Raw genomic sequence first — 25316 nt, 5'->3', positions numbered from 1 at the left:
CTGCCTTCCAACTTTTTTATGCTGCTTTCTCAAGTTGCGCGACTGCCCGCGGACAACGTCCGCTGCAACCCTTCGTTGGTCTGTTTACCCCGCATCGTCTTATCTCTTCTAGCTCGTCTCGTACTTGTGTGGTCCTGTGACCAGAAGAGAGAGACGATGCAAGGGAGCATCTTGGCAACTGAAGGTGTACTGTTCCCAAAGGGTCAAGACAGATTGTGTGGGCTCGACTGAAGGAGCGGGACTTGGTCCGTCCAGCTCGGGAAGGGGCTTCCCCACATGTTGCATGGCCCCTTCCCCACAAATTCGGTCCGCACTGACCAGCTTCGGCCCTTCTAACAGAAGTACTTATACTGCGCCCCCGACTCGCTGTGGCCATAAGTACGCTTCCCCAACTCTTCCCCTGTGACAGACACGCTTCCCTACACCTCCCCTCGATCCCAAGTCGCCAGAATGTCCGAGCTTCAAACGTCGGTCCAAACCATCCTGGACAAGTACACGTCCGGCAACGGCGCTTCGAACGTTCCCGGCGCCGTCGCTTACATCTCGGACACCAAAGGCAATGAGGTTGCCTGGGCGTCCTCCGGGCGCATCTCCATCGCCGAGCCCAACCCCATGAAGAAGGACACGATCTTTTGGATCGCCTCTTGCTCCAAGCTTCTCATCTCCATCGCAGCGCTTCAGCTGGTCGAACGCGGGCAGCTGAACCTCGATGATCCCATTGATAAATTCCTTCCCGAAGCAGGCGAGCTCAAGATGCTGTCGGACGGGTCTGCACCTCGCAAGATCCCAACGGTGCGGGATACGATGCTGATCCTTTCCGGCCAAGCGTGTGCGCTGTTCAACCAGGATCTCGCCAACTGGTTTGGCGCAAAAGGTCTTCCGCCCACCGCCAACCTCGATTCCACCCGAGCCAGCCTTTTTACCCCGTACGCCTCCCAGCCAGGTGAAGAGTGGAACTACGGCTTCAACATCGACTGGGCAGGTCTAGCCATCGAAGTCGTCACCGGACTCGACCTCGAAACCTACTACCGTCAAAACATCTTCGAACCCCTCGGAATCAAGGACATCACCTTCAAGCCTCGTTCCGCCGGTCTCTTCGATCGACTCGCTGCCAGTCACATGCGTGGTCCCGACGGCGAAATCCTCCCCTTCATCCCCCTCCTGCTACCCGAAGAGGACAAGATGGAATCGATCTATCCAGGAGCAGGACTCTTCGGCAACGGTGCAGAGTACACCAAGATCCTCGTGGCACTCTTGAACGGCGGAACCCATCCCGCGGGTGGAACGATCCTCAAACCGGAAACGGTGCAGCTGTTGAAGAAGGACCAGCTGGAGGGTAAATTGGTGGACGACTTGGAGAGGAAGTTCGATAGGGTGATTCCGGAGGTGATCAGCGATCGGTTTGCTGGATGTCTGTCGCCTGGACTGAAGAAGAACTGGGCCTACGGTGGGCTGCGTTTGAAAGGTGAGTATTCCAACCGAATCCCGTACATCGCCTCTAGAACGCTGCTCACGGTGCTGACTATCTCTTTATTTTCTTGTTGGAACGTCGACAGAGAAACACCCGACTCGAGGACTGAGCGACGATGTAAGTTTGTTCACTACCCTCCTGTCGCTCAAATCTCCCGAAAGCTAACCATGATCCCTCACCTTTCTCCCGCCTTTCTCCTTGACAGTCACTCAGCTGGTGTGGCGTCCAAAACAGCTACTGTAAGTCTTCCACTCCAAAAATCCCCTTCACTCACCCTCCAGCAAATCACTGACTCGACACACGCTCTCCCATCTCCTCCCCTACTCACATCCACAGGGTGGATCGACTTCAAAGACGGAACCTGCGGAATGGTTCACACCCAGATGAGTCCCTTCCCGGACAAAGCTTCCGAGGACATGCTCGCCGAAGTCGAGAGCCTGGTCCACGCTGCCTATGCCAAGTGAAGGCTCCTCCGCACCAGACTGTTGTTGAAATGCTTTCTTTAATCGATGGTGTAGAATGTAATGAAATGCGTGCTATCTACTTTTTGGAAAACTTGCGCAGAGGATCGACCTTCTTCCTCGCCTTTCCAGGTTGACGTTTGTTATCCTTGCCAGTCGAACTCCTCCCCTTCCCACCTTTCTTCTTACCATCCGCACCGCCATCCTTGATCTTGTTCTTCGGCACATATCCCTTGTACTCGCTTCCCGTGTTCTTGGTCAACTTTGCCCCCGGATTGATGATCTTAGGCACCAGGTACTGCGGTACGTGCTTGAGATGCGTCTGCTGGGCACGACTGGTCAGCAGAGCCTTGTCATGCTGCAAAAAGGCCAGGTCGTCCGGATGATCCTCAAAGTGGGATTGCAGTTTGGACGAAGTGAGGATCTCGTTCTTCAGCTCCTTGATGCGCGCTTCTCGGATGAGGACCTTGGTGATGCTTTTCAGCGTGTCGGTGACACGGTAGTGGAATCCAGCGACGGACGATGAGTCGTACTTCCATTCCTGCAGTGGACTGCCGAGCAGGGAGGCGGTGGACGGCTTCTTGAGCTGCTTGAACACGGACTCGTCGCGCGTCGTGGTGGGACAGTAGAGGTATTTGGATCGACCCACCTCGTCCGAGGGTACGACGAACGATAGTGCTGTGCCGGAAGCGCCTCCACGAGCTGTACGCCCTACTCGATGGATGTACGAGTCGACGCTGGTGGGAAGGTCAAAGTTGATGACGCAAGAGACGTTGACGAAATCGACACCGCGCGAGACGCCGTACTCGGAAGCGCCGTTCTTTCCTTTGCGCTGCTTGGACGGTTTTGACTTTTTTGAAGTTTTCGCTGCCGCTTGGTCTGAGGCTTTGCGCTTCTCGCCCGCTTCCGTCGACGGTTGTGCTTGCTCGTCTGCTTCTTGCTCTTCGTCTTGTTCGTCCTGGTCGTCCTCGTCCAGCTTGCCACTCGCCCCTGTCGTTTCATCCGTCGCAACAATGTAGTCGAATTTGCCCTTGTTGAACTCCTCCACTATGCTGTATCTCGAGTTGATCGGAAGTTCCGCATTGAGCACGCAAGCGCGCAATCCGAACTTTTCCAAGAACAACTTCAATCTGTAACCCCTCTCGAGCTCGTTGACGAACAGAATCGCTTTGCCTCGAATCAGCTTGAGCTTCAGGATGACGTAGACGAGCAGGAATTTGTCCTCTTCGGTCGTCTTTGTGTAGAATTGCACCAGGTTGGAGCCCGAAGCCGCTTCGTCGTCGTGGTTGAGCTTGAGGACGACCGGATTCCTGAGCAGCAGGCCTTTGAGTTTGGAGACGTCCGAAGTCATGGTGGCAGACATGAGGAAGCATTGGAAATGGCTGGGTAGCAAGTTGGCTCCCAGCAACGACTTGACGTCTGCGTCGTGTCCGTAGGAGAGGATGAGATCGGCTTCGTCGATAGCGAGCGACTCCATGCCAGTTTTGAGATCGAGCGACCCATTCTGCAGGTAGTTGAGAGCTTTGGATGGGGTTGCGATGACAACGTCTGGCTTCTCGCTTAGCAGCAGGCGCTGCACTTTCTCAGAAGCGTCTCTTGCAACGTTGACGAGTCGAATGTCGTCCCGAACGTATTCGATGACTACGGAAAGGTGTCGGAACACTTGCTCGGCGAGCTCACGTGTAGGAACGAGGACGAGTGCTCGTGTAAGTTGGTGATTCGGATCTGATTTCGCAACGGCGTTCTTGGCATCAAGCACTTTCTGGAGCAGTGGCAGACCGTAGGCGAGCGTCTTGCCCGAACCCGTACGTGCTCTCGCGAGGATGTCCTTGCCGGCGAGTGCTAGCGGGATGGCTTTCTGCTGAATCGGCGTTGGGATACCATAGCCCAAATCTGCCAAAGCGCGCAAGAGTCGGGCGTCGAGGATGTGCGAGAAGACATTGAAGCCGAGCCTTTCTGCATCTTCTTGTGAAGGCAGCTCGATGCCGTGCTTTGTGGCGAGGGATGCAGCAGTGTTGGCCGAGGCATTGCTCGTGCCTGCGGGTATCGATGTCGGCTTCGAAGGTGGCAGCAGCGAGTCCGCCGTGACCTTGGACGATGATGGCTCCGACATGTCGCACCGGTATGAGAAGATGGTGTCCAGAGAGATGATGGAAGCAAAGCGAATGCACATAAGCTTGACAAGACCCTTTCTTTTTTTTGGTCCGGCACGCAAAATTTCAGGAGAGTAGAGAGTGTGTGGAGTTGCAACCAAAAAAAATTCTTACCGGCCGTAAATCGTTCGACTGAGCCTTGCCTAACCTCGCCTCGCCTCGCTGTTGCGCTCGGGTTTCGGTTTGGACCCTTTTCTCATGTCGTGAACTTCCCGACGTGAACGCTTTCTTCGGCTCATCTTTGGCTTGGAGTCGTAATCTTGCTCAGCTACAACCATCATCGCTCCCGCACTCGCCTGCATCTGAAGCGGATCATCGCTTACAGCGCGATAACCTCGCCAAAAGCTTCCTCTAACCAAGATGGCATCTTACTTGGCATCCATCTACGGCACCGAGCAGGACAAGGTCAACTGCTCCTTCTACTACAAGATCGGCGCCTGTCGACACGGCGATCGGTGCTCGCGCAAACACATCCGCCCACCATACTCATGCACGCTGCTTCTTTCCAACGTATATCGCAACCCACGACATCATGAGCAGGACTGCACCATCACAGATACCGAGCTGCAAGCGCAGTTCGACGCCTTCTACCAAGACATGTTCACCGAACTGGCAAAATACGGCCAACTCGTCGAGATGCACGTGTGCGACAACGTGGGAGATCACCTGATCGGCAACGTGTATGCACGATACAAATACGAGGCTGACGCACAACGCGCAGTGGATGCGTTGAATGACCGGTGGTACGATGGCAAGCCCCTGTTCGCCGAGTTGAGTCCAGTGACGGATTTCCAAGAGGCGTGCTGTCGACAGAACGAGACCAACGAGTGCAACAGAGGCGGCTTCTGCAACTTTATGCATCTCAGATACGCAAGCAGACCCATCAGGAAGGAGTTGAACCATCAACTGGCAGTCGAGCTCAGAAGGCGCAAACAGCAAGGCAGAGACACTGCAAAGGGTGTAAACAAGAGACTAGGTTGGAAGGAGAGGCTGGCGCTTGAGCAGGGAGAGCCGTTGTCGGAAACAAGTGACGGGCGAAGTGATTCCGACGCGACGGGAGAGGCGAAACGAGACTGGAGAAGTGGCAAATCCGGCGGTGACTGGAGGAGTCAGCCAAGAGCAGCCGAGGCGGATCGGCATCCAGGCGAAAGCGCGGAACCCGCAGTGCCGGCAGCAGATTCGGAGCATGAGGAGAGATAGCGCACGTCTTTATGAAAAGTAACGACGTTTTCCATCTTCACTCCGAGAAAATTGGCGGCAAATACCGAGTTGTATAGCTGAAGCGCAGCACGAATGGATCCAAATAGAGATGCTCGCCCGCCCGCTCTGATCACCACCAGGGCGTTCGTCTCCATTTCTGTCGGGCACCAGCTCGATCTTGCCCTTGCACACGACACCCTCGAGGCGTGCAGCGTAGTTTTGAAGAGCACGTTGGTCCGGCTTCGCAAGGAATCGTAAAAGTGGATCGGGTTCGAGTGGTTCCACTGCGGATGTCTCTGCCGGATCATCCGATTTGTTGCGCTCTGACAGGCAATAATTTGCGGAGATTGAGGGGCTCTGCTGCATCTCGACCGAGTTGCTTTCACAGCTGCGTGAGACGCTGTCAAGCATCGGACATTCGATAAAGAGGCCAACGATATGGCTATTGTCGACTGTACCGAGACCTCGATCGGATTTGATTTAACGATGAGACTGTCCTGCTCGACGACATGATCAAAGGGCCTGCTAAATCTGACCGAGTTAGCAGAGCATTCTTGAGACACCGCGGTCGCCATGCCCACGAGTCACAGCCACGCGTTACTGAGGTTGTTGACGTTGGCGTGGGCAGGCGTGCTGACGAATGATGGAGTGGTACGCGTGCAGGTTGTGGGTTCCGTATCAATAGCTCGCGCCAAAGACGAGCTCTTCGTCGAACAACTCGATAAACTGCTCGTTGAGGATGCGGTACTTTTGCCCGCCGACAAATCTTCGATACTCTTCGAGAATGGCACTGAGATTCCAGCGCTGCAGCTTGCGGAAGCAGCCGACTACTGTGCCTGTTCGATGACGCCCTAGATTGCACATGACGAGTACGGGATATGTGGCTGGCTGGACGAGGAGGTGTAAGGCTTGCAACACGACCTCCTCGGTGATGGGGTCCCATGCATTGGTGGAATAGAGCACTCCGAGGTGATACAATTCGATGTTTTGGTCGACGCAAAAGTCGAGGAAGCCAGGTTCAGGCTGCTCTGGAGCAAGCCAGATGACGCTCTTGAGACCAAGCTTTTCGAGAAAGGGAAAGTTGAGTTGGTCGGGTTGGCCTGAGCGGTAAAAGTTCTCCTCGACCATGCCGTAGTTGGGGGGTGGCACCAGCATGTTTGATCAATAACGCAAGCGTGTTGGTGGTATGCGACGCTGATGCGCAATCTTGCCGATGGTACCCGCTAAGGTGTCTTGGTGGTTGAGCAAAGGTGCGGATGGTGTTGGTTGCGAGCAAATGAACATGTCGGAGCCGCGTTGCAATAATCCAGAAAAGATTCTTGAATTGGACCCTGAAAAATGCACGCACGCTGACGCACAAACGCACAATGCACACGACTTTGGCTCAGTCGGCGCCCAAAGAAGCTCGAAGCTGAGTTCTCTTGGTCGCTTCTTGACCTTGTCCTCCTCACCTTCGTCTGCCTTCTCTTCGAGCCAGAGCGCGATTCGATATAATCCTTGACGCTGCTGACATCGTTCGTCTTGGCACGCCCACACCACATATACACGCTCCAATGTCATAGCCGTCAACACGTTGGTCCCTCTCTTCGACGGCTTCTGCTGCCTCGCATACACGCGTGACGCAGCCAACATGGGTGTCCAAGGCTTGTGGCAGCTACTCCAGCCTGTAGCTCGTCCTATCAACATCGAGACGCTCGAAGGCAAGCGTCTTGCCATCGATTCGTCACTATGGCTCTACCACTTCCAGATGGCCATGCGTGACAAGGAGGGTCGCACTCTGTCCAACGCCCACATTCTCGGTTTCCTATGGCGAATCCTCAAGCTCTTGTTCCACGGTGTTCGTCCCGTGTTCGTGTTCGATGGCGGTGCTCCCGTCATGAAGCGCAAGACGCTTTCCGGTCGAAAGGCTCGTAAACAGGGCGCAAAAGAGTCGCACGCACGTACCGCCGAAAAGCTTCTTGCAGCACAGATGAGGCAAGCCGCCATCAAGCATGTCGCACACGCTCAAGGTACACCATCTTCCTCTGATGTCGCGCAAGGCTCGACCGCCACAGGTCCTGCTGGTCTGGGCGAGAATACCGTCTACTTTGACGACCTTCAGTCCGGCACTCCTGCAGCCCGCGCCTCCCGCGATTCGCAGTCCGCACAACCCGCCAACTCGGCTGGTCCCAGTCGAGAGAATAGCAGCTCGCCCACAAAGTCTGGTGCCCGTAAGGTCGACTGGCACAAGGATCCCTATGCGCTGCCTGCAATGCAGGATGATCTCGACAAACTCACAGCAGCCAACGGTAAGAAGGCAAGACGCAAGGACTACCGCTTTGCCACCGAAGACGAGCTCCGCGCTGTCATGAACACCATCGCTCCAGAAGATCTTGACACCACCTCGGACCTTTTCCGCAGCTTACCCGCCGAGCTTCAGTACGAGCTGGTAGGTGACCTGCGTGCTCAATCGCGCATGACCTCGTACAAGCGTCTTCAGTCCATGCTCGCCACAGCTCCCACTCCCATCGACTTTTCGCGCGCTCAGATTGCCGGCCTCAAGACGCGCAACGACCTCACCCAAAAGGTGCTCACCGTCACCGATGAGATCGGCAATGCCAACATCAAGGTCCCCATCCGTGTCGCCGGTGAGCGAAACAAGGAGTACGTGCTTGTGCGCAATCCAGGTGCCGAGGGTGGTTTTGTGCTTGGCGTTCGCGATGCAGGTGCCACTCAGGACAAGGCCATCGACGTTGACTACGAGCCCGAGGAAATCAACATCACAGACGACGAGGCGCAGCACTCCGACTCGGACTCCGAGATCGAGATGGACGACGTCGAAATCCCAGTCCAGCAGACACCTTCCCGTTCGGCGAGCCGCACCGCCGATCCCGACCTCGATCGGTTGCAGTCAGAAGCAGATCCTTACAAACGCAAGGAGAAAGCGCTCGAGATTCTCCAAGCCAGAGCCAAGCATCACGCAAAGCAGAAGCGCAGAGAGGCAGGTATTCAAGATGCGGATGACGACGACTTCCAACGCGCTCGCCAACCTCGACGTAAACGCGGAGAGCGACCGCTCTTTATCCGTGGTCAGCGCAACGGTACTGAGTCAAGTCAGACTCCTGAACAGACCGACTGGATCGACGTCGATACAGACTCGGATGATCAAGACCAAGATTCTCGGATGGTATTGCAGGATGACGAGCTCGACGAGGACGAAGCCGAGGACCTGGCTCGTGCTATTGCCGAGTCGCAGGCTTCCGGCAGTCGATCAGAGGAGCAGGTTGCGCCTTCACGCGGTCTCAAGCTTGCTCATCGGACCGGCGAGCCCATCTCGCTCCACGATGCTATGTCACAGAGGCAGCAATCGACTATGTCACCGATTGACAACGGGAGGAGCCCAACATCACACGTAGCCGGTCCCGCCGCCGAGCCTGAGAACGGAAACGACCTCGAAATGGACGAGGACGACTTCGAGGACGTGCAGCCAGAGGCGCCGTCTACTTTACGCGAGGTCCAACCACTGGTGGAACCAGTGCTGCCATCGGACGCAACCAGTCAGGCCCACAGTCCAGCCGACAAGTCCGATCGCATGCAGGAGCTGGCAGCACTTGTTGGCCGCGGCAAGAGATCCAACGGTGACGCTGCACTAGCACCACCGCCACCGCGCAAAAGCCTGGCCGGTAGTCTTCGAGCCGCTCGTCGATCGACATCGACAACCAACCTACACGAGCATGAGCAGCCGGAGCCCGTTCCTTCGCCCGAGGTCTCGACAAACAAGGCGGAAGAGTCGATAACGACCGTCAAGGATGCAGCGACAGAAACACCTCCCCGCGCTCCCGCGGCAAACCCAGGCCGCATGGGTCCTCCTCTTCGTTCAGCGTCGCAGCAACGACTCGAGACCGCCGCGGTACAGCCCAAGTCTGCTACCCCTGTTAGTGGTGCTGTGGCTGCATCGCCCGCTCAGGACGATCTGCCGCCAACGCCAGAGGAGGTCAACCGCCAGATCGCCATTGGTCTCGACGAAGACGGAGCGAAGGACGAAGATGACTTTGAGGTGATTGAGCCAAGTTCGTTGAAGCAGAGTGTGGGTGAGTCCGAGACTCGGACAGCGCCGGCCATCACGTTGAGGGATGCTACACCTCCCTTGGTGCAGTCGCCGCCAGCAGGGGAAGGCGCATTCGGCAACGATGCGTCCGAGGCTGTCGAAACGGTGGATGGCCAGGTTGCACATCCACAAGAGCCTGAGGAAACTGGCGTACCGGTCTCCCTATCTGCTCCTGAAGACGTTTTGGATGGAGCGCAAGGTCCTGGCATCACAGAAAACGGGGCTGACCCTGACGCCGTCGCCATGGACAACATTCCCGCTGCCGCCGCAGAGCACATTACCGAATCAGCCCCGCCCATCGATCCTGCGCCCGCAGCAGAGGCCATCTCAAGCCCACCGAACCGACGACGCACACCCCTGGAATGGTCTCCTACACCATCGCCTTCTCCCGAACCCGTTGTCATCGGCGCCGACGGCTTCCCCCTCCCCACTGCGGAAGAGCTCGACCTGCTCGACGCACAGGACGAGCACGAGATCGCTCGTCTCAACGCCGACCAGAACGAGTTCGTCGCCTTCCTCTCCGCCACCAAAGGTCGCAGCCTGTTGGATGTGCAGCGGGAGGTCGAGAGCGAGGTCAACGCTCTTCGCGCCGAGTTCGCCAACAGTCGGCGGTCGGAGGAGGATATCACGCGGCAGATGGCGCAGGAGATCCAGATGATGTTGAGGCTGTTTGGGCTGCCGTACATTACCGCACCGATGGAGGCGGAAGCCCAGTGTGCCGAGTTGGTCTCGAGACGGCTGGTCGATGGGATCATTACGGATGACAGCGATGTTTTCCTCTTCGGCGGGACGAGGATCTACAAGAACATGTTCAACAACAACAAGGTCGTCGAGTGTTTTTTGCTGTCGGATATGCAGAGGGAGTTGGGGCTGGATCGCGAAAAGTTGGTGCGGTTGGCGTACTACTTGGGGAGCGACTATACGGAGGGGTTGGTAGGAGTGGGCCCTGTAGTGGCAATGGAGCTGTTGGCGTTGTTCCCGGGCGAAGATGGCTTGTTGAAGTTTCGAGACTGGTGGAGCAAGGTTCAAATGGGACAGGACACGATCGAGGATACGCGCGGCAAGACCATGCGGAGGATCAAGAAGAACCTAAGCAACAAGGTTCACCTGGAAACGAGTTGGCCGGACCCGCAGGTGCTCAAGGCGTACTACGAGCCGACGGTGGACGAGAGCGAGGAGGCGTTCGCGTGGGGTCTGCCGGATCTGGACAGCTTGCGCACGTTCTTGGGCGAGTACCTACACTGGCCGGTGAGCAAGACAGATCAGTATCTGCTGCCGATCATCGAACGCCAGAATGCGAGGTTGAGGGCGAGGGGCAATCAGAGTACGTTGGATCGCAACGGCTTCTTCGATACGAGTGCGGGGACGGGGGTGTATGCGGGGAGGAAGAAGATTCAGTACGGAAGCAATCGCTTGCAGGAGGTGATCAATGGGTTCCGAGCTGCGAATGGGAGGAAGAAGGCGGCTGGTGCTCAGAGGAGGAGGAGGAGCAGCAACAGCAGCAGTAGCGACAGTGAGAGCGATGACGAGGTGCAGGTGGTGGGTGCTAGGATGCAGACGCCGATGGTGTCGGAGGAGATGTTGGGTAAGGAGATGGCGAAAAGAAGGCCTATCGTGCGTCGGGATGATGAAGCGACGACCTCCAATGGCGGATCAGACGCTCGAGAAGCTAGACGGGCTGAACTCGACGCCGCCATCGAAGCATTGGAAGGTACAGCCCCCACCAAACCCACATCCGCCTCGAAACGCAAAAAGAAGCCCAACCGCCCCGCAAACCCCGAAGACGACCTCTCTTCATCGGCATCCTCCTCGAGCGACGAGCCGCTTGCCGTGGCTCCCACCAAAACCCCGCGCACGACCCGCGGTCGAGGCAGAGGCAGAGCCAAACCAGCACCGCGAGGTCGCACCACATCCGCCACAGGTCGCGGAAGCAAAGCACGTGCCAACCTCCATGCTGCACGGAACATGTCCCTCGACGACGTGGCGTCTCTGCCGCCGAGTCGAAGTCCGAGCGTCGACCCGGCGACGCTGAGGGCGAGAAGCGGGAGGAGGTCGAGCAGCGTCTCCTCGAGTCGCTCGGGTAGCGCGAGGTGAGCGGTAGCGGAGTGGGGTGGAGCGGAACCCCGATTGAAAGGGCTTTTTCGAGCTCGGTAGTGGGAAAGGTCAAATGTACAACGAGGATGCAATTCTCGAGAAGCGTGGTGAACATGTTACAGTTTCGTTGTGTCGACGATATGAGCTGGTGTGAGTAGGAAGACTTGTGTGCGGTTGACGCATGATCCCAGCTGAGCTCGTCCCGACCGAGTCGCGGTCTTTGGAGCAGTTCAGCAGCCGATACATCGTTCTACTTTCACCGGAGAGGAACCTGATGATTCCGCACCATCTCTCTCTTGGCTGTAGCGGGGTATGACACCTTCCCGCACCTCCCCGGGGGTTTGCCGTATCTCACACCCCACCTCCATCACCCTCTTGTGCTGAAAGGTTCACTCGTCCTTCCCACCAAAGTGAAAGCTCTTCTTGTGATCGGTCATGAACCTCCCGCCCTCACCACCTGTTTGTTCTGCACGTTCCAGCAGCTCCTGTTGGGTCACGGGGCGGAGGTTTGTTTTGAGTTTCACTTCTCCACTCTGCCAGTCGAACGTCGTACCGCTTGCACCGATCGAGCTCGAACCAGAAGAAGGTTTGGCCGTTTGCGATGGTGGGGAGGCGAGGGATACTGCTTTGATGATCCCGAATAGCAGTGCGAATAGCACGATGAGCAAGATCAGATCTGTGATCATCCTGTTTTTTACCGTTCTCTCCGAAGGTATTTCGTTTTGATGTGTGTCAAGTGTTCCGTCGTGTGGTTTTTGGAATCAACCGAGGTTTGATGGCCCGTGGTGTACAGTACGATTGCGTTTTGTGATCGACTCGAAGTGTGAGAGAAAAGCGTGCCTTCGTACACTGTGTTTCAAAGTGTCTGCCGTTCAAACCTCCACAAGGTCTGAGTTCGTCGATCTCCTCAACGTATACGTGGTGAATGAAACGGAAGGACGAATATGATGGTAGTTTCTGTATGTACCCCGTGCGCAACCCATGTGAGCGTTCGCCATCCCTCTAAAGATAACCAAAATTAAAATTTCATACTCGCTTCTCGCTCCGCATACCAGCCCACCACGCCGCCGGCTACAGCTCACGCCCGTGAACCGCCAAACTGCACCTCTGCATACTTTTTCTGACCTTTGCGCCCACCCTCATCTTAATTTTGGTCTGAGGCACCGCCTGTCAAACACCGCTCGTGTGCTACAACACCACGCTTGCTCTGGCTGAAGCTTCAGACGAACGGCCCTCAGAACGATGCTTGAAAATGTCTTTGACTTCGACTTGCAAATGCGTAGGCATCTATGATACAAAATATGACTTCTGAGATGCTCTCATCTCGAGGCAGTGGCAGGAAGAGGCAGTCCCTTCTCCAGATCTCCCTCAACCTGCCGCTGCTCTGCGCCAACGTGCTCGCCTTCATGATGGCTATTCCTCCGACTGGGCTGTACGCTGTGATCGTCCGGGTGCCTCTTTGCGTGTCTCCTCTCCTTCTTCTCTGCGTACCACTGTTTGCCCTCTTCCCTGCGCTTCTCGTCGTCCTTCCTGTCCAAACTGAATTCTTTGGTGAACAGCAAGGTCACCACGAACGCAAGCAGCACCATACCCAGTCCGAACCTGAACACGTTGCGGAACGCTTGGACGTAAGCTCGCAGCAGCAACTCGGAAGTGGCCGCATCGAATTCGCCCGAAGTGATCATCTTGGGATTGCGCACCACCTGAGCGATCACGTCCGAAGGTAGAGTCTTGACCTGGCTTCGAACCGTATTGTTGAGGATGGCGTAACTGATGGCGAGACCGAGCGTGCCTCCAAACAGACGCATAAAGTTGCGTGTCGAAGTGACCACCGCCATATCCTCGCGACCCACAGCGTTCTGCGCTGCCACGAGCGTGGTTTGCAGTGTGCCACCGGCACCAAAGCCCGCTAGTAGGAGGAAGCCGATCACCTCACCGATACTAGAGCGCTCGTTGAGCAAGCTGAGAAGCCCGACGCCGATGGAAAAGATGCCGAATCCGACGACAATGAGGACCTTGTACTTGCCCGTCCTCGATGTGAGGACACCTGCGACGGTCGAAGTGGTCGCCTGGAGCGCCATGAGCGGGATCAGCGTAACACCGGCCTTGACACCCGAATATCCTTTGACCACCTGGGTGAACTGCGGCACAAAGAAGAGCAAAAGGTAGAAGATGCCTCCGGAGCAGACCGTCTGGACGAGGACACTGCAAACAGTGCCCACTTTGAATAGTCGCATGGGCACCAGCGGCAATGCTGCGACACGAGCCTCGACGATGGCAAATGCGATGAAAATGACGACTCCGAGGATCATGGTGACGAGCACGTGTGGGCTGGTCCACGAGTACTGCTGACCACCCCAGTTGAGGCCGAGCAGCAAAAGCACGCTTCCCGAAAGAACAAGAGCAGTTCCGAGGTAATCGATCTTGGCGAGCTTGCTCTTGACACTGCCTTCGACCCTCTTGAGCGGCAAGAGGATGACAACCATGACGAGTGCGACGATGACGATGGGAACCGCCAGGATAAAGCACCATCGCCAGCCGACGGAGGCGAGCGCACCACCTATCAATGGACCGCCCGCGTTGGAGACAGCAACGACGACTCCCAAGACTCCCTGATAGGTTCCACGTTCACGTAGCGAGACGACGTCGCCGACGATGACCATGACAAGCGAAACGATGCCACCGCCGAAACAACCGGCGATGGCACGAAACACGATGAGCTGTGTGATGGATTGAGCGGCAGCACAGAGCGCACTGCCGATCAAGAATCCGGTGAGGGCAACGATCATGCACGTCTTGCGCCCAAAGATGTCGCTGAATCTGCCGTATAGCGGGCTGGCGGCAGTGGAGGTCAAGAGGTACGAGGTGGAAAGCCAGGACGACTCGTTGCCGGCGTGGAACGAAGCGGTGATGGTGCCGAGAGCAGTGCTGATGATGGACTGGTCCAGGAGGGCAACAAACAGGCCAGCGGACAGACCAGCAAAGACGAGGATGACTTGCTTCTTGGGTAGGAAGTTGGTCTGGTCTTGCAAAGTGACCTTGTGCTCTGTGGCACTTTCCGGTGTAGGTGCCACGGTGGTCGCGTCGTCATGATGATCGTCGTCGTGATGGTGATGGGAGTGGGGAATGTCGTGAGAAGGACGATGCAGGCTGTGTGGAGTGTCGTTGGAACCGGTCTGGTCGAGCTTCATGTCTTGGTCAGTGCCATGTACTCGATGAGCACTATGAGGCTGAGTTTCTAGATCTGGAGGCATGGAGAGTGAATGTGATGAGTGTATTGGAGATGCTGCTGGCAACAACGTTGAAGGTGACGATGACGCTGATGTTGATGCTGCAGGCGTATGATGTGTGGTGAGCTGTACAGACTGTGGAGCCGACGCAGGCGTCGATGGGTCGTTCAACGAGCGTGCCATGGTGTCGAAGTGTGTTGTTCGGCACTGTCCTGTCGGATTAGAAGAGATAGTTGAGGATGACAGGAGGGACTAAAGGCGAGTTATTGAGAATGGCTACTCATTCCAGTCGAGTTGTGTTTGCGGTGGCGATGGCGAGGTGCGGTGCGGCGCGGTGCGGTCGACTTCGTCTATGTATATGGTGATGGTCGAGAAGGAATGCAACGACTCAGCACCATCATGACTCTGACAGCCAAAGCGACATCGGCATTAGCGGAGGATTGCCGATATACACAGTCATACTGCGGTACACCATCGTGCAGCGGCTTCGGCGGCGCCGTAGCGAGCCAGGGTGGTTATGTCACAATCAATTCGCAGTTTGACAGCAGCGCCTTTCGCGTTTGATTTTCTCGAGGAAAGTTTGCGAACTGCACGCATTTCGGCACTGCAGCCGGTCAACGCAAGCAAATTCCGCTCACTTTACGGCACGCAAAACGACGGCGGCGGCGTAAAGTGGAGAAAAGACCGGCCAAATGATTTACAGCGCTATCATCAGGCACGCCCGCCCGCCCAACGGATTCGCCGCGGCAATGCAAGTTTCTTCGACTGCACACAAAAGAACAGCCTGCAGATCCACTGACCACGAACAGCACGCAAGTATCACAGTTTTGTTTCTCTCGAAAGACGACCTCCGTCACACAAGACTAAGTGTAACTCGCCAGCGCAAACAGCAATATTTTGCTTGTTCACTGCAACAACCGATGGTGCAAGCATGTTGGGGGCAAGGGGACAAAGTTGGCTTTGCATGAAATGCCTGATACGACCGCTCAACATGGTTGCATTTCGCAGACGTACGCGGGCATCGGATTTGGGTTGAGCGGTGTGCTTTCGGCACGCAGTGGGGGTTTGTAGCCAAGGCGCAGGCACTCGCTTCAGATTGCTGTGAGGAAGGCATGCGGACAGACCATATGATCAGCTCGAGTCAGACGCGGATCGACGTGGGCCGATTCGACCCAATTTCCCGGTGCATGCATGATAAGCGCGTCCTTGTGCTGCCCCACGCTGCCGCTGCTTCTTTGCTTCTTCGGTGTCAATCCCGGAGTGCCCTCGGCTCTTTCCCCTCGTTCCAGGCTTCAGATCCGCCAACTCCTGCGACTTCGATTGCCAATCCAGGGCTTCTCTACTATCACTCAAACAGTCGTTGAACATGGCGAACGTGGCTATGGACAAGAGCATCGCTGTCGAGGCTAGCTATTCCGCTGGCTGGGTCCCGAGCAGATGCCGCTCAGGTCCGCGGCGCAGAATGTTGGTCAGCGTGGTGCATGGGTTAGCGAGAAAGAGCGGAAAACAAAAAGAGACCCTTGAGGCGCGTTCGGATCAAAGCCCCGAAAAGGCCGCAATTCTATCTCTCTGATACAACGCGCTTCTGCAGATGCGTATCGGTCAGTTTCCGACGCAATATCTCTCTGTCTCTCTTCGCTGCTTTCGCCGTTCTGCAGAAATGCTCTACTCACATGTCGAGATCTGGCATGTCGATCCACCAGCAATCACCCGATCTTGCTCACACTCTGTCTCGTCAAGTGTACAGAAAACGTACAATTACTGTCAAGAAGACTACAAACACACAAAACCCTGATATCAAAGAGAAGAGAGGGGAAGAGAGAGGATATGGGTGCTTTCGAGAGAGGATCCAGGCTTCACTTGCGTCGCGCACGCTTGCCGTTGGTCTTGCGAATGTTGATCAGATCCGATTCGATCTCAAAGTCCTTGGCCGACGTAAGCTGGTTGAGCGACTTGCCCGCATCCCATCTTAGCCTGCCTCCCGACGTGGTCACCACGGCTGCTGCGGCCGCTGCAGCTGCTGCTGCTGCCGCTGCGGCGGCGGCGGCGGCGGCTACTCTGCTGTTGGAATCGTCGTCGTCACCGCCCGTCGCCGAGGCTTCGCGAGCCGCAGCAGCGCTCGCAGCGGCAGCGGCTGCAGCAGCCGCTTTTGACGCACCCTTCTTCTTGCTGCTGCCCTTGACACCTCCGACGGTACCGTTGGCTCCTCCTACCACGCTCAGATTGCGTACACCGCCGAGACCACCACCCATGTAGCTGCTGTCGCCCATGCCTGCGCCAGAGAGCAGATCTCCTCCACCGCCAAACGTCAAGCCGAGTCCGCCAAGGTCGAGCGCCGAAGTGAGACCCAGACGGCCTGCACCACCACCACCAACCTCGTCGCGTCCAAAGCCCGAGAGCGCGATGAGCTCTTGCAGTCCACTGGCGATACCGAGTCCCGACACGCCGGTGTGTCCGTTGGCACCGCCGCGCGCGCCCGCACCAGTAGCATCGCTGTCCTCATCGTTGCCGGCCACCGCACCAGCTCCACGCTTGCCGGTCGCCTTGTTACGCAGCTTGCGCGTAGTGTGCGGTCGTTGAGCGCTGTCGAAGAAAGCATCGACGGCAACGTCGCCACCTTCCTTCTCCTCTTGCAAACGCTTCTTGGTGGCCTCGACCACAGCGAGCAGCTTCTCGCGCGCGCCGCGCTTGGCGAGACGCGCCTCTTCGTCCACCTTGTGCTTTTCGTTCTCGTACGCGAGTCGCGCCGATTCGAGCTGGTGTGCGTGAAGCAGGGCCGTCTCACGCAGAGCAGCATCACGTTGCAGCGTGAGGCGAGTGAGCTCGAGCGTGTAGTGTCTTGACCTGGCTGGGTTGGAGAGCAGCGTGGCGTACGACGAGGTGAGAGCGTGGTAGAGCTCCTGATACAGGCTGTCGCGGTTCTCGATGGTTTCAAAGTGAATGCGGTGGATGCGATCGATGACCTCTTTGCGCTTCTTGTCCTTCTTGCTCTCGGTCGCGGCGGGTGCGCCTCCAGCGTCGAGGGCAGCTTGAGCAGCGGCGGGCGCTGCGTTGTTGGCGTTGGCTGCTGCGGCAGCAGCGGCGGCGGCGGCGGCGGCGGCCTTTTCGGCCTTGACTGCACCGCGCTTGGAGCTGGATGTGTCTGTGCTTGCGTTCTTGGCCATGGCGGTGGAAGCTGAAGCGGCGTCCTTTTCCTTTTTGTCCTTGCGGCTGGTCTTGCCCGAAGGCTTGGGCGATTTGCGGCTCGCGGTTGCGGGCGATGCGAGATGCTTTGCGTGCGCTTCGGAGATGGCGCTGGCGGGCGCGCCAGCGTGAGAAGGCAGAGGCGGTGCGGCTGCATGGTGAGGCGGCGGCAGGGGCATGTGAGGAGCCATGTGTGGTGAGCCTCGATGCTGAGGAGGGACGTTGTTGAAGTTGGGCTGGTGAAGGTGAGGAGGAAGCGAGGATGCAGCTGGTGGTGGAGGGCCCTGGTAGAGCTGCTGGTTCTGCCAAGAGGGAGATGGTGGATGCGGACCGGGGCTGGGACGGTAGGGCGGCATAGCGTAGCGGTCGTTAGGTGGCATGGGCATCATGCCGGGCGGAGGAGGACCGTTGGGACCTGGTGGGCCCATACCAGCACGAGGATCACGATGGGACATGGGAGGCGGCGAAGGTGGGCGATGGTGGTGCATACCTACTGGTGGACGACCAGGATCGCCGCGGGGAGGATAAGACGGGCCTGGTGGATAGCCTGTCAGTTCAAGAGATGCAGAGGTGGGGAGGCAGTGTGGAAAGCAAAGAATGAAGGAGAAGAGATGAGTTGTCAACACGGGTATTGGAAGGACGGATGACGCGATAGAAATGTATGGGTGACTAAGTGACGTACCTGGACCGTTCTGGTAGGGATCTTGTTGGAGATGGTGTGGCATGGGTGGATGATCGTACGGATCCGGATGATTGGCATGTCTCTTGGGGCCACCAGGCATTTGCGGGGCCATCTGCTGGCGGTCTAGCGAGGACGCCATGATGGGACGAAGCGTTGCTCGCTAGCAGGTGTGGAACCACGGACAGAACAATGGTGTCGTGCGCGTAGCCGTGAGCTGTTTGAGCGTGTAGTGGAGGAGCGACGAGTGTCAGGACGCGCTCTCGAACGCTGAGTACGTTTGTGAGGAGATGCGACGATGTCGATGGATGCGCAGCGGAGCGTGTGAACGATGATGATGGATGAGAGCAAGTCACTGTTCAGGTTCGAGAGCGGAGAGCGTTCAGCTACCGTGCTCGAGTTTGATGCGAGCGGACCAACGACGATGCATTTGCCCATTCCAAACGAGCAAAAGACAGCGGCGCAACGGCGGATTCCATTCCAAAATCCAAATCTACCGGATCAGCCAGACAGAAGCAGCAGGCAACGAGGCACCACCGACATCCGGACAAAGCGCGCACACAGCTGAGATGCCACACAACAAGCCGGCTTTCTTGATTATTGCTGTTCGAGTTTCGGATCCTCGATTCGAATCCAAGCTGAAGCGCTTTTGCTCTCGACGCGTCTCAAAATGTAACAAACACACCAAAAATGATGACATTTGGACTGTTGCTCTCTTTCTCGCTCTCGTATGCAACACCCATCTCGCACGGCAGCACGCCCCTGGAAATGCAATTACGCCGTGTGCTGCTGTGACTATTTCGAGTGGAGCAGCGTCGTCGGTGTCGTTAGGCGAGGTCGCAGTGTGGTTGGCATGCAGCAAGTCGTCCTGCTTGTCTCTTCTCCTCCTCATTCTCTTCTCTCCCATTCTCGACTCAGCATCGTTCGCTTCCTTCCGCATTCTCCCCTTCCTGGGCTTATCACATTCATCACCCCTCAGCAGCAAACATTTCATCTGACCATCACGAGCTCTTCTACCTGCACACCACACTACTCTCGCTTCACACAGCTCTGCTCGCAACATGAACGCACCAGGCTCAATGCGAAGGCCTGGTGGCACTCGCGGTACAAAGCTCAAGCCACCAAAAAAGATTGGTCTGGATGTCTCCATCCAAGACATGTGGCTCAGGCTCGTACACGCCATCTCCCAGATCCAGAATCACAACATCTCCAAACTCAGCTACGAGGAGCACTACCGATATGCCTACAACCTCGTCCTGTATCAGCAGGGAGACATGCTCTATCATGGCGTCAAGAAGCAGGTCCAGCAGCATCTCGACAAACTCTGTCGAGAAAATATCATCCCCGCCTTCCCGCCGGGCGGCGCCGCCTCGGTCTCGGCAGGCATCATCCTCCCCGAATCGCTTCTACACCAGTCCCGAGCCTCGTCCTCGTCTCGCACAAATGCTGACCTACCCACCAGTAGCCCCAGCAAGGGCAAAGCAAGGGCGACCGATTCTGACCTAGACTCGTTTGCCCAAGCCGACACCCAAGCCTCTTCCACCTCGGCAGCCGCCGCAGCCGCCTCAATGTCGGCCACTCAAGCAGGTGATCGCGCCGATGCTGTCGCGCGCATTCAAGCAGGGGAACGTCTAATGACTGCTATCCGAGACACATGGCTCGACCATCGCAGCTGCATGTCCAAGCTTTCCGAGGTCCTCAAGTACGTCGATCGCGTCTACGTAGAGGACCACAAGGTCCCCTCCATCAACCGCCTCGGTCTCGAGATCTTTCGCGATTCGGTCATCCGATCATCAACGTATCCCATCCAGATCTACCTCTACAGCACTCTCCTCACTCACATTCAGATCGAGCGCGAAGGGTCCGCCATCAGCCGCTCCCTCGTCAAGTCCAACGTAGACATGCTCTCCGACCTCACACAGCACAAGCCTGGCTCGCCCGTCAACCAGGATCCCTCGGTCTACTCGACCGACTTTGAACCTGCCTTCCTCCAGACTTCTGCCGCCTTCTACTCGGCCGAAGCTGAACGCTGGCTCGACGCGGGAGACGCTGCCAAGTACCTGGCCCACGTAGCGAGAAGATTGCAGGAAGAAGCAGATCGTGTTTCGGTCTATCTCAAGCCGGAGACTCACAAGCCGCTCCAGCATCTCCTCGAAAAGAACTTCCTTGCAAAGCATCAGTCTACCATCATCAACATGCCCGGCTCCGGCCTGGTCGCCATGCTCGACGAGGATCGCAAGGACGATCTCGGTCGACTGTATACACTCTTCAATAAGGTCTCTGGCGCTCCTCAGACCCTGCGTCTCGGACTCAAGAGCTACATCGCCGCCAAGGGCAAACTCATCAACGATGCCGTCACCAGTCAAACCAACCAGCAAGCGCCATCTACTGACCGCCCCGATGGTCAGGATGACGCATCGGCAGCTGCAGCCAAAGCCAAAGCCAGGGCCGGTGCCGAAACTGACGCGTCCACACCCCAGGCTGCCACTGCCATCCGATGGGTCGAAGATGTGCTCGAGTTCAAGAACAAGTTCGACTCTATCCTCGAAATCGCCTTTGTCAATGATACCGGGTGCGAGACCGCCATCAACGAAGCCTTCGAGTCTTTCATCAACACCAACAAGCGCGCACCCGAATTCATCTCCTTGTTCATCGACGAGAACCTCAAAAAGGGTCTCAAAGGGAAAACGGAGGCCGAGGTCGAGGATATCTTGCGCAAGACCATCTCGGTCTTCCGCTTCCTCCACGAGAAGGACACCTTTGAGCGCTACTACAAGCAGCATCTCGCCAAACGTCTGCTCCAAGGCCGAAGCGTTTCGGACGATGCCGAGCGCGGCATGATGGCCAAGCTCAAGGTCGAGAGCGGACACGGCTACGTCGCCAAGCTGCAAGGCATGCTCAACGATATGAAGACCAGCGAGGAGACCATGGACGACTTTAACCGGACCATCAAGAACTCGCACCGTTCTATGCCGTTTGCGTTATCCGTCAACGTGCTCACCAGCACCAACTGGCCTATTTCGGCACAAGCGCCGAGCTGCACCATGCCGGACACCTTGATGGAAGCCAGACGAAGGTTCGAAGAGTTTTACCAGAGCAAACACAACGGTCGAGTACTGACGTGGCATGCCAATCTGGGAAACGCCGACGTCAAGGTCGCGTTCAAGTCTCGAACGCACGAGATCAACCTATCGACGTTTGCGCTCGTCGTCTTGCTCATGTTCGACAACGCAGACGATGGAGAGCAGACGCTTTCGTACGCAGACATTGCAAGGTCGACCAACATCCCCGACTTGGACCTGCAGCGAACCTTGCAGTCGTTGGCATGTGCGAAATTCCGCATCCTCACCAAGAATCCGAAGGGACAAGAAATTGGCAAGGACGACACCTTCACCTTCAACTCGGGCTTTACGTGTCCCTTGGCTCGGTTCAAGATCCAGCAGATTGCAGCTAGGGTTGAGACGGCCAAGGAGAGGAAGGCGACAAATGAAAAGGTGGAGGAGGAGCGGACGTTTTTGGTGGAAGCGTGCATCGTGAGGATCATGAAGAACCGCAAGCAGTTGAGTCACAACGAGTTGGTGGCGGAAACCATCAGTCAGTTGACCAACAGGTTTCAGCCGGGCGTGGGCATGATCAAGAAGAGGATAGAGAGTTTGATCGAGAGAGAGTATCTCGAGAGGAGCGAGGGCGAGAGGGGTATGTACAATTATCTGGCATGATGCGGATGCGGGGAAAACCGAGATGTGAAGAAGAAAAACGTGGATGCATTGTGTGTGTATGTGTGTCTCGTGTGTCGTGTGTTTGTCGATTTCCCCACTCAGCATGGTTGCAGCTCAGTCTGGACCTCCGCATCACACAAGAGTCTCAATCTCACCCCTTTCAATAGAACTCACAAACACGCTTCGCCACATCATTCAACGCAACACAATTGCAGTTTACGCCAACAAGAATGTATTGGCAAAAGGGAAGTACAAATACAGGTCAATCGAACTGAATCGAGGTAAAACGAGTGACGACAAGTTGGATCGGAAACACTTTGCATTTCAAGCAGTGGTTTCCTTGTCCGCCGCCATCGGTGGCGATGCCGATGAAGAGGACGAGGCGAACGTGGCGTGCAGAGGCGACGGGAGTGTAGGTGGATGCATGGGATACGGCTTGCCCGTCCCTGTACCGGCGCGCGAACGTGTACCTGGGCGCCGGCCACTGTGTGGGTGGTGTGGGTGGTGATGATGATGCGAATGCATACCGTTGCCCGTAGCAGTACCGGTCGAAAAGGCAACGGTGCTTGCAATTGGCGGTGATTTGGTCTTTTCCGTCTCGGTGAGCGATTCTTCGTCCTCTGACAATTCACCCTGAGAGGCCGAGGGCGTGCGCGACATGTGAAACCCTCCAGACGGCGCTTGTCGCGTTCGTCGACGCTTGGTGGATGCACTCGTGCCCATGCTGACATCGCTATCGCCCCCAGGAGATGAGGCGCGTCCACGCATCGAAGAGCCTCGCGCACTCTCCCAGTGAGGAGCGCTCAGTGCTGATGAAGAGGACGAGGGACCTGCAGCGATCATGTGCTGTTCTGTCGCATTGGCTTCGTGCGCGCGTTTTCGCTGCAAACCCAGAATGCGAAGACGCTCGACCCACAGATCGGCACGATCGAGTGACTCGCCAAACACGATGGTGACGCTGCGCAGGATATCGAGAGACTCGATGGCGAGCGTCAAGATGCGGTTGGCTGCCTGTGCCGTAGCTGCAGCTTGCATCTGGTCGCGAGGAGTGCCAGCACCGTTGCGGTACCTCGCATTGGCGGTGAGGTGGCTTGGTGACTGCGGTCCCTCGCTGATGTGTGCGGGCGAAAAAGAGGGCGACAATGGGCTGCTGCCAAAGTATCCTGAAGGCGAGCTCGCTGCTGAGCTGCGGTTGACAGTGGCCCACCGCGCCGGTAGACTGAGAATGAAAGCTTTGACGCTGTTTCGCGCTGGCTCGGGGAGTGCGCTTCCTGCGTATTTTCCGATCACGTCGACGACGCCGCGGATGGTGTTGACGACGTCGCCCTTGATGAGCGCGAGGTTCTGAACGGCAGTGGCAGACATGTCGAGCTCGCCGTGGTTGAGCTTGACGATGAGGTCGCGCAGGATGGTGATCTGATGCTCAATGTGCGCCGTAGCGTACTGCAGCCATTGAAGGCAGTACTTGAGCGACTTCATCGACTCCTCGCTCATGGCGGCCGAGAGACCACCTGCGGTGGCGCCGGCTTCCACCAACATGGAGCCCCACCGGCTGTTCTTGAATGGGAGCGACTGTGCCGCGTTGGCGCGCACAAGTGCGCCATTGGAACTGGCTTTTGCCTTGTTTTCGTCATCGACGTCGTCCATGTTGCTGTCGTTCTGCGCTCTCGTGTTCGAGACAAGCGTGTTGCTGGCGCTGCTGGATGCGAGGGAAGAACTATGTGGAACGGCCGAAGTCTCGATCTCGAGGTCGGTGCCCTTTCCGCGACGTTGTCGAAGCTCGTTGGCCATGAGCTTGCGTTCGCGCTCTTCGAGCTGGAGGGCCGTGTAGGCTGTCCTGCGCTTCTCGCGCTCCTCTGGGCTCATGTTTTGCCACTCCTCCTGATCCTTGCGGTCGACTTCTTCGAGGATGCCGCGCTTCTCTTCCTTGCTGGGAGAAGAGACAGCGGATGGGTAGATGCGGTCGAGCTGTCGGCAGGCGAAATCGTCGAGCTGCTCAACTCCGCGCTCGCCCAAGCTGGCGCCGAGACGGCTGACTACTGGGCGTGAGATGGTCTTGACCGAGCTCTCGACGAGACCAGCGCCGTACTTGACGACCTTGCTACGCTGTTTGCCGAGCTCGTAGGCGCGGAGAGTGCCGCGTACCAAGGGAAGGTGGCTGACACGCTTCAAAAAGTCAGCGTCGTTCATCATCTCTGGATCGACTTCGAGCTCATTGCCGTTCTCGTCCTGAATGACGGCGGGAAGCTTGAGATCTGGTGGAAGGTCACCCAGTCGTGCGGGCCCGGACATGCGCCCTGCAGGCGACTCGACGCCCGAATCCTGCGTGAAGTCGGTGGCTGGTGTGGAGCTGGGCGAGGAGATGGCGGTAGAAGCGACGCTGGAGTTGGATATCGCTGAAGATGTGCGTACTGATGCTGTTTGGACGGGAATTTGATAAGGTAGGATGACGATGTCAGTAGCTGACCAAGAGGCAACTACGAAAGGACAGTCGAGGACAAAGACTTTGGAGCTCAATACTTACTGGTATCCTTTTGTGTGTCCAGGGAGATTGAGCTGCTACTGGGGGTAGGACCACCGAGGCCGTGGCTCGTGCCGTCGAGACTCTTCATGGCGCCCAGAGCCATGATGGCGATGCGAACATCTTCGTCTTCTGCATCGACGCCAAGGCCATTGGAAGGCGTCACCGATGTGGGCGGTGGACGCGCGAGCTCTTGCGAGGAAGCGAGATCGTCTGCTGGTGGTGTGGCGGGCGTTGTGGGAGCAGGTGTGGATGCAGCGCTAAAGGGCTGTGCTGAATCGGTGTCGCGGTCAGCGCGATGGGCGTTCCAGCGCTCCTCGTGGGAGAGACTGGTGTCTGATGTGGATGCCATGATGTTGTTGACAAATGCTGCGTTGTGGCTATGTAAGCGTTTCAGCTATCACTCGCTCGCCGCAGAGAGAAGTGCAGACCGTCAATCGCAGGTTGCTGTTGCCAAGAGCAAGTGCGAGGAGAGGGCGTGACCTTGTTGGCGGTGAGGAAGTGGGCTTACGACATCC

General features: G+C 57.0%; 14 protein-coding genes across 14 annotated transcripts; 7 read left to right on the top strand and 7 right to left on the bottom strand.

Annotated features, from left to right (window-relative positions):
* Positions 1 to 450: 450 nt before the first annotated feature.
* PHSY_000473 (beta-lactamase) lies at positions 451 to 1935 on the top strand (the record flags this gene model as incomplete). Its single annotated transcript, XM_012331111.1, has 2 exons — positions 451 to 1588; positions 1808 to 1935. The coding sequence occupies 2 exons, from the start codon at positions 451 to 453 to the stop codon at positions 1933 to 1935; spliced, it is 1266 nt and encodes a 421-aa protein (XP_012186501.1).
* A 76-nt stretch (positions 1936 to 2011) lies between these two features.
* Positions 2012 to 4045, bottom strand: PHSY_000472 (hypothetical protein; the record flags this gene model as incomplete). The annotated part of the gene is made up of 1 exon (XM_012331110.1): positions 2012 to 4045. The coding sequence occupies one exon, from the start codon at positions 4043 to 4045 to the stop codon at positions 2012 to 2014; it is 2034 nt and encodes a 677-aa protein (XP_012186500.1).
* Positions 4046 to 4445: 400 nt separating this feature from the next.
* On the top strand, positions 4446 to 5285 carry PHSY_000471 (potential spliceosomal U2AF small subunit; the record flags this gene model as incomplete). Its single annotated transcript, XM_012331109.1, has 1 exon — positions 4446 to 5285. One exon carries the CDS (start codon positions 4446 to 4448, stop codon positions 5283 to 5285), a length of 840 nt encoding a protein of 279 aa, XP_012186499.1.
* Positions 5286 to 5294: 9 nt separating this feature from the next.
* Positions 5295 to 5696, bottom strand: PHSY_000470 (casein kinase II; the record flags this gene model as incomplete). Its single annotated transcript, XM_012331108.1, has 1 exon — positions 5295 to 5696. One exon carries the CDS (start codon positions 5694 to 5696, stop codon positions 5295 to 5297), a length of 402 nt encoding a protein of 133 aa, XP_012186498.1.
* Positions 5697 to 5963: 267 nt separating this feature from the next.
* Positions 5964 to 6440, bottom strand: PHSY_000469 (cytoplasmic protein; the record flags this gene model as incomplete). Its single annotated transcript, XM_012331107.1, has 1 exon — positions 5964 to 6440. The coding sequence occupies one exon, from the start codon at positions 6438 to 6440 to the stop codon at positions 5964 to 5966; it is 477 nt and encodes a 158-aa protein (XP_012186497.1).
* A 475-nt stretch (positions 6441 to 6915) lies between these two features.
* Positions 6916 to 11466, top strand: PHSY_000468 (hypothetical protein; the record flags this gene model as incomplete). Its single annotated transcript, XM_012331106.1, has 1 exon — positions 6916 to 11466. One exon carries the CDS (start codon positions 6916 to 6918, stop codon positions 11464 to 11466), a length of 4551 nt encoding a protein of 1516 aa, XP_012186496.1.
* Positions 11467 to 11647: 181 nt separating this feature from the next.
* Positions 11648 to 12277, top strand: PHSY_000467 (hypothetical protein; the record flags this gene model as incomplete). The annotated part of the gene is made up of 2 exons (XM_012331105.1): positions 11648 to 11776; positions 12179 to 12277. 2 exons carry the CDS (start codon positions 11648 to 11650, stop codon positions 12275 to 12277), a joined length of 228 nt encoding a protein of 75 aa, XP_012186495.1.
* A 508-nt stretch (positions 12278 to 12785) lies between these two features.
* PHSY_000466 (hypothetical protein) lies at positions 12786 to 14879 on the bottom strand (the record flags this gene model as incomplete). Its single annotated transcript, XM_012331104.1, has 1 exon — positions 12786 to 14879. One exon carries the CDS (start codon positions 14877 to 14879, stop codon positions 12786 to 12788), a length of 2094 nt encoding a protein of 697 aa, XP_012186494.1.
* Positions 14880 to 15213: 334 nt separating this feature from the next.
* PHSY_000465 (scytalone dehydratase) lies at positions 15214 to 15495 on the top strand (the record flags this gene model as incomplete). Its single annotated transcript, XM_012331103.1, has 1 exon — positions 15214 to 15495. The coding sequence occupies one exon, from the start codon at positions 15214 to 15216 to the stop codon at positions 15493 to 15495; it is 282 nt and encodes a 93-aa protein (XP_012186493.1).
* A 332-nt stretch (positions 15496 to 15827) lies between these two features.
* On the bottom strand, positions 15828 to 16091 carry PHSY_000464 (tricalbin; the record flags this gene model as incomplete). The annotated part of the gene is made up of 1 exon (XM_012331102.1): positions 15828 to 16091. One exon carries the CDS (start codon positions 16089 to 16091, stop codon positions 15828 to 15830), a length of 264 nt encoding a protein of 87 aa, XP_012186492.1.
* Positions 16092 to 16552: 461 nt separating this feature from the next.
* On the bottom strand, positions 16553 to 18700 carry PHSY_000463 (centrosomal protein ATPase; the record flags this gene model as incomplete). The annotated part of the gene is made up of 2 exons (XM_012331101.1): positions 16553 to 18294; positions 18562 to 18700. 2 exons carry the CDS (start codon positions 18698 to 18700, stop codon positions 16553 to 16555), a joined length of 1881 nt encoding a protein of 626 aa, XP_012186491.1.
* A 262-nt stretch (positions 18701 to 18962) lies between these two features.
* On the top strand, positions 18963 to 19556 carry PHSY_000462 (hypothetical protein; the record flags this gene model as incomplete). Its single annotated transcript, XM_012331100.1, has 1 exon — positions 18963 to 19556. The coding sequence occupies one exon, from the start codon at positions 18963 to 18965 to the stop codon at positions 19554 to 19556; it is 594 nt and encodes a 197-aa protein (XP_012186490.1).
* Positions 19557 to 19619: 63 nt separating this feature from the next.
* PHSY_000461 (hypothetical protein) lies at positions 19620 to 22277 on the top strand (the record flags this gene model as incomplete). Its single annotated transcript, XM_012331099.1, has 1 exon — positions 19620 to 22277. The coding sequence occupies one exon, from the start codon at positions 19620 to 19622 to the stop codon at positions 22275 to 22277; it is 2658 nt and encodes an 885-aa protein (XP_012186489.1).
* A 324-nt stretch (positions 22278 to 22601) lies between these two features.
* Positions 22602 to 25150, bottom strand: PHSY_000460 (hypothetical protein; the record flags this gene model as incomplete). The annotated part of the gene is made up of 2 exons (XM_012331098.1): positions 22602 to 24694; positions 24802 to 25150. 2 exons carry the CDS (start codon positions 25148 to 25150, stop codon positions 22602 to 22604), a joined length of 2442 nt encoding a protein of 813 aa, XP_012186488.1.
* Between the last annotated feature and the right edge of the window lie 166 nt (positions 25151 to 25316).

The sequence above is a fragment of the Pseudozyma hubeiensis genome (assembly GCF_000403515.1).
Source record: "Pseudozyma hubeiensis SY62 DNA, scaffold: PHS7, whole genome shotgun sequence".
In the NCBI taxonomy this organism is placed as follows: Eukaryota; Fungi; Basidiomycota; class Ustilaginomycetes; order Ustilaginales; family Ustilaginaceae; genus Pseudozyma; species Pseudozyma hubeiensis.
Note: the sequence above shows the minus strand (reverse complement) of the source record. Positions and strands in the feature narration are given on the sequence as shown.